Source organism: Argiope bruennichi, chromosome 1 (genome assembly GCF_947563725.1).
Source record: "Argiope bruennichi chromosome 1, qqArgBrue1.1, whole genome shotgun sequence".
NCBI lineage: Eukaryota > Metazoa > Arthropoda > Arachnida > Araneae > Araneidae > Argiope > Argiope bruennichi.
In genome coordinates, this window is record NC_079151.1 from 15,718,730 (window position 1) to 15,732,199 (window position 13,470).

At 32.8% G+C, this 13,470-nt stretch overlaps 1 protein-coding gene across 4 annotated transcripts in view; it reads right to left on the reverse strand.

The window, feature by feature from the left end:
- LOC129971855 (uncharacterized) overlaps nt 1-13,470 on the reverse strand; it is a 219,883-nt gene that overhangs the window by 36,790 nt on the left and 169,623 nt on the right. The window contains exon 10 of one of the 4 annotated variants that reach the window (XM_056085841.1): nt 1,254-1,402. The exons of the other annotated variants lie outside the window; for them this stretch is intronic. Within the exon in view, the coding sequence (XP_055941816.1) occupies nt 1,389-1,402 (14 nt within the window). The 3' untranslated portion in view covers nt 1,254-1,388. Of the gene's footprint in view, nt 1-1,253; nt 1,403-13,470 lie in introns of those variants that run through there. 4 annotated transcript variants of the gene reach the window in all.

The window sequence follows — 13,470 nt, forward strand, 5'->3', positions numbered from 1 at the left end:
AAATATAAAATACATTTTCTGCTTTTATTATACGTGCTAATACAAATATTTTTATCTAACTTTTTTATATTTATAGTTCTTTTTTGAGTTTAAATGTATTATTCTCAACATAAAAATTACAAACATGTTGTATAAGTATTACAACATGTTTGTATTAGAATTAATAAAACTAGTCACCTTTAGCGACCAGATTGATTCTTCTTTCTTAAAGTTGATAAATATTAACGAGGAATGCATATTTTTTAAAAAAATCACTTTATTTCATAAGAACGAAAACGGGAATCTAATTTCATAAATCAAATTATAACGCGTGTAAATTAAAAAGTGTACATATTACGAAACAAAAATGGAAGTGAAAATCATACATCGGAATTAATTTTAAAGGATATTAATTGTATGTATTTGAACTGAATGAGACATATTCTGATTAGATGATCACATGCTACTTCGTACCCTTCACTTTTCAGCAGGAGATGGCATAATTCATTTACCTTTGAAAAATATTGAAAAACTTTCGAAGCCTTTTGAATGTAGTAGTATATCATATGAAATGATCATAGCAACTCGATTCTTCTTTTTCAGCTCCGGTGTATCAACTCATTTATCCGGAAGTATACTATTATAGAATACTTCCGGATAGATGGAATAGCACTCTATATAGAAGTGTATAAAGTACTATTCCAAATACCCGACTGAATATATTCAGAGAGAACTGAGCATGAAAGCAACAAGTAAAAAGGAAACGTGATTAAAAGTGGTAGAAGAAAATTGAACGCAAAAATTTCAAAATATCTTAAAGCTGAAGTGGATCCTCAAGTAAATCCCACCAAATATCGCGTACTAAAATATTAAAGCATTCACATATTTTTAGGGAGCAAAATATTTCGAATACAGATTTTCTAAAAAAAAGTTTCAATATAATTTCATAACAGTTAGTATAGTTTTGTTAAGAATAAAATAAAAAAATTATTTCAAAAATTGTTGTAATGAATATAAAATTTCATTAATAGACACTTTTTCAGTAAAATTCTAAAATTTTCGGGTAACTTGAAGAGTAATTGCACATGTTAAGGGCATTCCTATGTTCGATATTCGTAGCAATGCAGCCATCACATATTAAATTTTTTAAGGACATTCCCATGTTCGATATTCGTAGTAATGAAGTCATCACAAGTGGTAAATGAAATTTCTCAAATTAAAAGCAACAGATTTAAAGTGGTATTCTTTATTAAAATTATATTTACATTGTTTTGTTGATATATACGACTACTATGAGCAGTATAAAATGTTACACAAATGCATTTTAAAGAAGGAAGATCTGTTCAGAAATTTCCCAGGGATATTTCTTTCAACTCGGCGATCTCGGAGAATTTTTACTCACGGCTCGCTCACACCCAAACTTCTAGGAAATAATAATAGAAAAATGTATGAATAAAAATAAAATAAAAATGTATCCATTGCATTTTGAACTATCAATCAATTTTCAAAGTTTAATGAAATTATCCAATTAAGAAAAGTTATTTTCATAATTAATAAAAATGTTGTTTTGATCATAATAAAATTAACAACGTATCTGGCATCAGCTTATAAATTTCTTTAGTTAAATTTAAATCCTATGGAATATAAAAGAAGCTAAGAAAATTAAAATCATTTGCATATTAAAAAAAAAAAGTAAATGTTTTTCAGGAGTGACATGACATAGGCAAGCTGCCATATTTTCAATCGGTGGAATATTTTAATTCCTCTTCTCGGAGAAGATAAACTGAATTATGCAATATTTCACTTTAGATTAAACTAATCTAAAAATAGCCCAGGGCTTCTAGTGGTAAAAGCAGAGAAAATGACGTAGGAAGTGCTTTATAGTTGCAAAATCCCACATTGTATCTCCCTGGAAAAGTCGTTTGTGAAGGAAAATGAGAAACGTAATCTAATTTTGGCGGGAAAATAGCCGACGAGAAGAAGCCACTATCTTATTGAATAATTTAACATTCCAGGAGGGCAAGATGCGCGTCTTCTAAATCAGCTTTTATTGTTAGAAATTCTGGAGTTCAACAGAAAAAAAAAATTCTTGCAAAATATTTTTTTTTTCATTGACGCTATTTCGAATATTAGAAAGATGTATAACTTAGAATAGAATTCGCATTGAAAACTGTGACGGATTTCCCGACAGACAGACTAGGGATAGGCCAAGAGAGGTCAGCAAGCAAGTTGATTAAAAACTTTATTTTTTTACTTGCCAAATGAATTAAGTAGTAAAAAATACAAATTCTATGAATGATAAAAAATTTGGAAGCATTAAATCTTTACCAAACATAACAGGCCAGGTTCCTATATGTTTCATTATTGTGGGAAGCGCTGACAGATCCCGTATCCTGTATGGCGCCATGCTGGCCATGTTGCGTCACGTCATTAATCACGTGATGCTTTCCCGCCATTATTGGCAGACGAGAGTTGGGCAGTGAGACTGCAAGACGTGCAGCTCACGCTCATGTATCTTTTATGTTCTATGTAGTAATGTTTTGTCCTTTGTACTTTAATCTTAATAAATATATTTCAAATATTAATGCTGGTCGTTGCCTTTTCCCACATTTTTGGGGGCTCGGCCTTTCTCGTGAATACCCCTAGCAAATCCCGCCAAATTGTTGAAAAGCTGTGGACGTTAGTACAATTTAAGACGTTAAATTGATGCTAATAATTTTGATAAGAGTGGATTTTTGCCGTGGATATTTTAATGGACGTTAGTGCACGTTTTGGATGGATATGATTCAAGTGGAAACGTTAAAGGTTCAATTACTTCGTGTTCTTGTGCAACTGTGCTGACATATACTGGCTGCTTTAAAAAAAAGGAACTTTTAAGAGTGAATAATTCGACTGCTCCCAACCAGGTAGGCGCAATTTTTTCCCAAGTTTGTAATTTATAGTATAGTACGTTACTTTATTCCATTCTCCCTTTAAATTTTAATCCCGAGTGAATGTGCATTAGTTCTGTTTTAATTCATTACAATGTCTTTAAAACTAGGCGATATTGAATTAATCGCTAACTCCCTTAAATATGCAAAAACTAATTCCGTAAAATTGCTTAACTCTGTGTTAGGTTACAGTAATTTTGACCATTCTTCTAGAAAAAGAATGAGAAATTTTGAAAGATTTGAAAATTTAGATGTAGAAAAACATAAACAAGAGTTGTTGAATAATTTTTCTTTATCTGATTTTATCTCCGTTTCTGATTTATTACATTTAGAAGTAAACGAAAGTAACAAAGATGATTTGTGTGAAAATATTTTTAAAGCCCTAACAAATTTAAATGAATTTCAGAACTCGCTAGATACTAGTTTTTTATCGGAAACAGAAGAAAAACCTTTATCTCCTCAACAGATTTCTGAAACCGAAAGTTCAACAAGTAATGGGGGTAATAATTCTTCCTTCCCCATCCCCGTAACTTCAGACGAAACATTAATAAATAACAGTCAGGCATTAATTACTGGCGCCAAAAGGGAATCACTCGAAAATGATCCCTCGAATAAACAAACGATGAATGAAATAAACCTTCAGTTTTGTTTTTTATTACGCGATCTCTGTGGTAGTAGCAGAAACTTCACAGGAAATGATTCCTATTCGATTAAAAGTTTTTTTTATGATGTTGAAGAGAATTTTTCTCTTTTTCCTTCTTTAAGCGAACAACAAAAATTAATCTTTGTAAAGAGATTAGTTTCCGGCGCAGCTAAATCTTTTTATTCTCTCAAAGAAATCTAAATTCCTATCATGCTTTTAAAAGTGCATTCATTAATGAATTTTCCGATAAAGTAACTTCGATTGAAATACATAAACAACTAGAAAGACGTAAAATGCACTCGAATGAAACTTTTATGCAATATTTTATTGCCATGCGTGAAATTGCGAATCAGTCTGAAACCCTTATTGATGAATGTTCTGTTATTCAATACACAATAAATGGGATACAGGGTTCCCCTTCTGATAAAATTATTCTTTACGGTGCAAAATGTTATTCTGAGTTTAAAGAAAAATTACGAATTTTCGAAACTATCGTAAGTGCAATGAACGCAAATAATTCAAAGATGTCGTATTCTAGATATGCTAATGACGGCCAAAGACGTGATACAATACATAAAATCCCTGTCCAACAAAGAGAATCAAAATTGAATCTTAGTAATCCGACTAACAGTAAGACGCGTTGTTTCAACTGTAACGATTTTGGACATATCGCAAAGTCTTGCCCTAATCGTAATCGTGGTCCTAAATGTCTTTCTTGTAATTTTTTCGGACATAAATCTTCCGATTGTCACCGTACTACTCGGAATGACAGTTCTACCCCACGGGATAATGTCAACACTTTACATTTATTGCATTCTCCGTCGAATATGCATAAAGAGGTTGTTATTCTTAATAATACACTTGCCGGATTAGTCGATACTGGTAGTTTTTCGACACTTCTCAAACATTCTGCATGGATTAAACTAGGATCGCCGCCGTTGACGAATAACAAGATGACACTAACTGGATTCGGTTTTTCCCAAACTAAAATAATAGGTTCCTTTGAATCTGAAATTATTATTGACAAACAAAGTTTTCCTGTTTTTATTTCTGTGGTACCTAATAATTGTACTACTTATGACCTAATAATAGGTTGCGACGTAATAAATCAGGCAAATTTGACAATTAAACCTGACGGTGTTGTATTTTCCAAAATTTCTAAATCTGATGATCCTGTTGAAACTGACAGTTTTATAATGGCTATTTCTGCCGAAACTCCCACGTTTGATATAGGTCCGAATATTTCTAAACAAACTCGCAATGAGGTTGAACAGATTTTGTTAGCCTATAAACCTAACAAAACTAAAACCACGAACATCGCACTTGATATAACGCTTACTGACGATGAGCCAATTTTCCACTCTCCTCGACGTTTACCCTTTGCCGAACGTGATATAGTAAATGCGCAGATAGACGAGTGGTTAAAAAATGGAATTATAGAACCATGTTCTTCACCCTATGCTAGTCAAGTTGTCGTAGTTCGTAAGAAAGATGGAAAACATAGAGTCTGTATAGATTATAGAAAATTAAATCGTAAATTAGTTAAAGACCATTATCCACTACCATTAATTGATGACATTTTAGATCGTCTTCAAAATGCTAAAATTTTCAGTACTCTCGATTTGCGTAACGGATTTTTTCATGTGCCGGTAAAAGAAAAAAGTCGTTGTTACACCAGTTTCGTCACAAATACAGGTCAATTTCAATTCCGTTATATGCCATTCGGTTTAAGTTCATGTCCTCCTGTCTTTATGCGATACATAAATGCCGTTTTTCGTGATCTTATTGCAAAAGGCATTGTCCTCCCGTATATGGATGACATCGTCATTCCCGCAAAAAATGAATCTGAGGCTCTCGAACGCCTTAACACTGTTCTAAAAGTAGCTCGCGATTATGGACTAGATATAAACTTTAAAAAATGTCAATTTTTGCATAGTCAGATTGAATTTTTGGGTCACGTAGTAGAACACGGCAAATTGCTCCCTTCACCCTCCAAAACTAAAGCCGTTCTTAATTATCCTGAGTTAAAAAATGCAAAAGACGTACAACGTTTTCTAGGTCTTACGGGATACTTTAGAAAATTTATTCCCTCATACTCTACTATAGCAAAACCACTTAGTGATCTTCTTCGTAAGGACAGCCCCTTTCTATTTCAAGCTCAGCAAAAAACTGCGTTTTTACGCTTAAAACAGTTACTTTCTGATAAACCCGTTTTAACTATTTTTAATCAAGGCAGTCCCATTGAAATTCATACAGACGCGTCAATTGATGGCTTGGGGGCAGTCCTACTACAAAAATCCAAAGATGATAACAAATTCCATCCAGTGTATTATATGTCCAAGAAAACGTCTGACAGCGAAAGAAAATACACCAGCTATGAACTGGAGGTACTCGCCATTGTAGAAGCTCTTAAAAAATTCCGAATTTACATCCTCGGATCACACTTTAAAATTATCACTGACTGTAATGCATTCGTCAAAACGTTAAATAAAAAAGAAATGAATTCCCGGATTTCGCGATGGGCATTATACCTTCAGGATTTTGACTACGAAATAGAGCATCGAACCGGTTCAAAGATGACTCATGTCGACGCTCTTAGCCGAAGCCCATGCTGCATGATCATTCAAGACTGTGTCAATCTTCAAATTTTCAAAGCTCAACAGACAGATGAGCATATTACATCTATAAAAGCATTACTTCAAAATGCACCTTACGAGAACTACATAGTCAAAAACAACATTTTATATAAGAACTTAGACGGAATCGATTTATTTGTCGTACCTGATGATATGCAGGCCAACATTATTAAATCCTGTCATGAACGAGGCCATTTTGCAGTAAAACGCAAGCAGGAAATGTTAAACAAAGAATTCTTTATTCCGAACTTGAAAGAGAAAATTGAACGATGCATACGCAACTGTGTAACATGCATTCTAAATAACAGAAAACGTGGCAAATTAGATGGCACTTTGCATCCACTTGACAAAGACGATACTCTCTTTCATACATATCATATTGATCATTTGGGTCCTCTTCCCAGCACTTCTAAGAAATATAAGCATATTCTGGCGATCATCGATTCCTTTACGAAGTTTGTGTGGCTTTACCCGACCAAGTCCACCGACACCGCTGAAGTTCTCAATAAGCTCGAATGCCAAAGATCAGTTTTCGGTAATCCTTCAAGGATTATTACGGACAGAGGTACCGCTTTCACATCTACGTCATTCAAAGAATATTGTGAACATCAGCATATCACCCACATTGCTATTACAGCTGGACTTCCTAGATCAAACGGTCAGGTAGAAAGACTTAATTCTACTATCATATCTGTACTCTCCAAGCTATCCATAGAAAACCCTGAGAAATGGTATAGCCATGTTGCTTCCGTTCAGCAAATTATTAATTCTACATTTCAACGAAGTATCAATTCTACTCCATTCGAAATTCTGTTTGGAACTAAAATGAAATCTGAGCATGATATAAAAATCCTCGAAATCGTCAACGAAGAGATCCAGTCTGCATTTCTCCAACAGCGTGATGAGCTCCGTAAAGATGCAAAACAACAAATCCTCAAAATCCAAGAAGAAAATCGCCGTACCTACAATCTGCGTAGGAAACATGCTCAAAAATTTCAATTGAATGATCTCGTCGCAATCAAGCGCACTCAATTTGGCCCTGGTCTGAAATTGAAACAAAAATTTCTCGAACCATATAAAGTGATCAAAATTAAAGCAAACGACACATACGATGTTGAAAAGTATGATTTCTTCGATGGACCATCAAAAACTTCAACTTGTGCAGAATATATGAAACCATGGTCCAGCAATATAGAACATATCACTTGAATTGTGTTTCAAAAGAAAACACTGAACACTACTTAAAGAGAAAGAGAATAATTTTCCTTCTTTTTGTGTGTGTATATTTGGACGATATAGACTTTGATTTTTTTTTCTCTGTTTATTTTGTGTTTTTATATTTTTATATGTTCAACACTAATATTATTTTTATTTTTAGTTAGTTATTCGATATTTCCAGTGCACGCTATTGTATTGCAATATACTTATGCTGTCACGGATGGTATGACTATTTTATTTGTTTTATCATGTGAATATTTCAATTTTACAAATTATTTTCCTGTATTTGCTGTTTGTTTTATATATTTACTTCATTGTACTGGGTACCATAAGGCGAGGTCGCCTATCCTGTCATGATGGCCGATGTGGGAAGCGCTGACAGATCCCGTATCCTGTATGGCGCCATGCTGGCCATGTTGCGTCACGTCATTAATCACGTGATGCTTTCCCGCCATTATTGGCAGACGAGAGTTGGGCAGTGAGACTGCAAGACGTGCAGCTCACGCTCATGTATCTTTTATGTTCTATGTAGTAATGTTTTGTCCTTTGTACTTTAATCTTAATAAATATATTTCAAATATTAATGCTGGTCGTTGCCTTTTCCCACATTATGTTTAATTAGTTGTTAAATTATTTATAAAACTGAAAGTATGATACGATAACATTACGCAGAAACATGGATGCCAGACAGTTTTAAGTAATCTATACTTATAATAAAGCTCAATGTGTGTGTGTGTGTTGGCGCTCTACAGGCCAGACCGTTTGACCTACAGCTACCAAATTTGGTACATGTATACCTTGGAGGTTGGGAATGTGCACCTGGGGTTTCTTTTTTCGAATTTTTAATTAGAATTTTAATTATTAATTAAAAACTAACTTTCCCGCCAAAAAAATCTTCTATTTTCCCCACCGCCAAATGAGTAAGGCTTCAGTTTTTTTTTCTCCCAACAGTAATGAGGCTAGGGTTAAAATTTTTCGGCGGATTATTTCAATCGGTTCTGTTTATTTTCTTAATGTTTGATACATTTAAAATTAAACATTGTTAATGAATCAATCTTTCAGATTCATTCTGAAGTACTTTTGAATTAAAATAAAACAGAATAAAGGAAATTAAAAATTTCTAATCCGCATAGCGTTACCCCAACTGGCGTAGAAAAAATCACGTATTTGCGTTACGTAACCGGCGAAGAAAATTCACGCATGCGCATTCTGTTCTGATTGTTGCCATGACAACGTTATCAATGGATGATTTAAATTATTTTTGGGTTAGTTGCATGCTTTTGTAAGTGAATTGTATTTATGTTAGTTATATATTTTTTGTATATGCTTATATTTTTAAGTACATCGTTTTTTAAGTAGTTTTTTTAAAACCTGTTTTCAACCGTTTATTTTAAACGATTCGTTTTATTTTCTTAGTGTTTGATGCATTTAAATTTAAACATTGTTAATTAATCGATCTGCTCATAATGAATCTAAGAAAATTTTGTTGACCAACTCTTGAGATATTACATAAATTAAAAAAGATATTCTTTAGTGCCCATAAAGTTTAAACGCTGAGTGACTCTATTTTCAGTAATCAGATTATAAAAAAATGCTTTGTTTCAGTAAAAAATATTATTATATTAATTGAAGATAAATTCTTTCCACTTTAATTTAAAGCATAAATTCTACGGGTGCTAACAGAAAATGAGAGAGATACATATTACGTTATGACTGAAGGCCTTTATAATATTATGAATGAATTATATGATAATCAAAATTTGAAGTTTTAAAATATTTTGATGAAGAAGCTATTAAAGTAGAAATTGCATAAAATATTTAATTATTAAAATTTTAACGAACATTAAGATTGGCGAACCAGCTGGTCGCCAAAGGCGGCTAGTAGTAAATAAATTAAAGCAAATAGATTTTCATAAAGTTAATAAAATAAAAAAAAAAATAAAAAATACTAGACTAAAAGAAAAAAATGCAGAAATGTGAAATCAAATTCACTTGCTGTTAAAAAAGAAGCCTCATAATTTGCACAGTCTAGACCTGCAAAAATACATGAATCCGCAATTGCTTGAAGGCTACAAAGGCATTTGAAACCGTACCATTTAAATAAAGTAGAATTCTCTCTCCCCTTCAGTTTTGGTTATATTAACGTTCCGTTTTAAAGAAACACTCAAGTTATTTTGGGACGGGCCTCACAATTTTGAACCGTGGTTAGATGACGAGGACGACACCTGAGCCGGCACTCCTCTCCAAACTTCTACACCACGCCAGTGGGAGGACGTTTGCCCCGACGGATTTAACGTGCACTAGACTTGCTTGACTGTTCTTCGGTGGAATCGGGTCTCGAATTTGAAACCCTCCGGTTCCGAAGCAAAGACTTTTTCACCAAAGACCAGGCCACAGAAGCCCTTCTTCCTCCAACAGAGTAACATTTCGATTCCGAATATCCTCTCATTAGCATATCTTGTTATTCTACGAGTTAGTATAAAATTTAAATAGGAAATGCAGCCGATTTTTTGAAGGATTTTTTTCTTATAAAAATTAATGATTCTTTGAAATTTTAAAAAAATTAATGTCAATCTCCTTTGTACACTTGCGAATAAATATTCCAAGATATAAAATGGAAACTATATAAAAAACGCTTAGAATTTACATTACTTTAGATTTAACAAAGAAAACATGAATTAGAATTGAAGGAAATCTCTGAATGGTCAAAATGATTCAAACGAAATAATTCAACTCGAACGAGAAAAGAAAGATAAACAAGATAAAAATAGTTTCGAAATGAAATGGTGCAGGAATCAAGACAAAGCATATAGGTTTGGTGTGCCAGCAAATAGTATGACTGTGAATTAAAACAGATTAATTAATTTTCCAGAAAAAAACTTACATAACAATCTTTTCATTCGTCAAGGCAATGCTTAAAATAAGCAGTTGAAATTATTCATATGAAAATTTAGTATATCTAAAATATTACTTGAAAGCCTTTCCATAAATTTAAGATGTGTACCATATTTAACAAAAAAAAAGAGATGAACTATATAACCAACAGCTACGCAACTAACTCCAAAAATACAACTGTCTTCGAAAAAAATTACAAAAAATTACTAAAGCTGCATTCCCCCCCCCCCCAGAATTATTAATAATAATATTATAAGCAAATTCATTGTACAATCAATTGTTTCAGTTTCGAAAAGCAAATGATGCACCCTCAGTGCCACCTACAACAGTTATTAGAAATCCATAAAATGGCACTTAGAAACCAATTCTTTAACCGTGGACAAACGTGTATGTTTACAAAAACAGATAAAACGTTACAAAGAGAATATCATAGAAAGAGAGAAAAAAAAATGCCTCAAGGATATAAATAAGATGGAATTGTGTAAAGTTCATCCAGGAACTAATTAAATAATTATTAAAGCGGTAACTGTCTCCCCAAAACTTTCTCGCATATTCTCCAATAACGATGTTACCCACAAAATGCCTTGCATGACATTGGCGTACAATAGTTAACTTTTGGCGTGAATTTAGCATTCCAATTGAATCTATCATGCCACTCTTGGCGATTAATCCTAGTACACGGTTAATAGTATCCGAAAATCGTATTTTAGAAGCGTTTTCCCAACCGATTGAAATAAATTTGACACAAAACTACTCATTGTCAAAAAATCACATATCAATTTGATTTATTTAAGTCATTGCATTTTTGAGTTACCTTGTTTATATGTTTTTGAAAGTACAGACCAACAGACTCAACTACCCAGTTCGGTTTGGCACAAAATTTGAGAGTTATCAACACTATAGATGTTAAATCTGTGTACTGAATTTTATTCTTCTAGATCTCTTCGTTTTGTAATTATTGTATTAGCTTATATTCGAACTGGACAGACAGACTTACACTGAACGGAGTTCGCTCAAAATTTACTAGAAAGCTACAAATTTGGTATAAAGATCGTATATCATATTTCAATCGTCTAGTTAAAAACATTTCTGAGTTATTGTTGACAAAGATAAACAGAAAGACATTTTCCAAAAATGTGTTTTTCGAACTCGGGGGGGGGGGGAGACGCAGAAATTCGTTAAAATTTTGCATCCGAATTTTTTGACTGTTATAATATTTTCTCTATATTTCGCATAAGAGAAAGTAATAATCGTTTATATCAAATATTAACAAAATATCACTAAGTAGGCAATACAAAGAAAAGTCAGATGTCCTAAGTTATTAATACGATTATATTTAGAGTAAAAGCGATCTTTTTTTGTTATAGAAATCAGACATAAAATTTATCACAGAATAAATTTTCTTAAAATTTTGCACAGAAATAGTGTGATGCATTAAGAAAATTTTAATGAAAATTTAGTAATAATAATTTAGGTGATTCACCCATTAAAGTTCACAGTTCAAAAGGCTGCTTTTATACTATATGTAACAAATGTATATTAAGTTATGTCAGTAAGTTAGTTTTCCAATATTTTATTAAAATTTATTACATTCTTTAAAATGAGTGATAACTTATAAAGAATTAGCTTTCTATTGGTTTTTAAAAATCGCTTGGCATAGTTCCGGTAATTTTTCAAGAAACAATTAGATATGTAAGCTACTGTTTATTATGACCTGATACTGTTAATAAAAATAATTTAAACGCATTTTTATATTGATTTCAAAAGCATTTTCATCCATACCCATTTTCGGATTCTCTTTGGATAAACCCGATTCTGCGAAAACAATAAATGAATTTTGCGAAAATGCAAATGATGATTTTATGTCAAAGTGTAAATGACAATTTTGCATTAACATAAAATCACCCATTTTTTTCCAAAGAAAATTTTTTTTTGTAACGCATTTTAGGTAAAAACACATCATTAAATACAGAGTAGTTTTAAAAATCTGCCTTCTAAACGTTGATAGCGAACATGATTAAGGAATGAAAAAACAGACTGAAACCGCCTTGTTCTAAATTTGGTGATCAACAATGCTATCAGTATACCAATGAATGCGGTATGCATAATTGTAACCTTTTCGGCATTCATTTAAAAAAATTAAATAAAAATCGATTGGCAGTTGGCAACGGTCCCTTTTCTTTATTAAACCGAATTCCAGCGGCAGCGTTATCTCAACACGGAACTCGGTTATCAACCGCAACAGGCCTAACCGATGAAGCAAACAGTTCGAAAGTTCCGTTCTCTTGTTTATGCAGTGGCGTAGCGTGATCCTTATCGGTATTTTTTTAAAAAGGAAAATATTCTGTGGTGGCTTGTATTGATTTTATTTAAGGGTTTGCCGCTCCGCCAGACATGAATCATAAGCGCACAGGTCACGTGGGGGGATGAAGAAACAACAACGGGGCTTTCTGGCTATTGTTTCCGGCAGCGTGCTCTAAAATGATTCATTAAATGGCCAGTTTCACGGTAGAACATTCGACACAGAAGTTCGCTCACCTTCCACATTTCCAATTCAACGCAAAAAATATCGGGAGAGGGGCAAAAAAACGGCAATCCGTTCTAAGAATCCACAGTTTCATGCCGCGTGTTCTATTCTTTATTTCATTCATGCAACAATAAAAATTTAACAACCCTATTTTATAGTGCTTAGAATTTGCCTCCCCACAAACTAACCGCTGTGTTTCATGTTTTCATTGAAAAACATGAATTCCTGGTGTCAGTCTTCTTTCGTTTTTCATTCAAAAGATTTTCCTGACACCCAAACCGGCAATTGGTATGAAATTCTCTCAGTCCAATAGCTCCAGATATTGGATGCAAATTCTTGCGAATGAGACGAAAATGATGTAAAATTAAAAATTCACAAATGAAAATGCGAAATCTCCTTTTCAAAAAAATTCAACTTTAATTTATTTTTCCTGATTCAATTTACTATATTTTTAATTTATTGTTTTTTTTTCTTTATTAATATTACGTTGAGGAAGTTACTATTTGGACATTCATTTTAAATCAATTATCGCCTTTTACACGTAAATATTTCGTTATTGCTGTCGAACGGCTCACGGGATTTCGGAGATGCAAATTCCATCTGTCTTAAGCCTTGATCTTTTAAAACTATTTTATCTGTTGT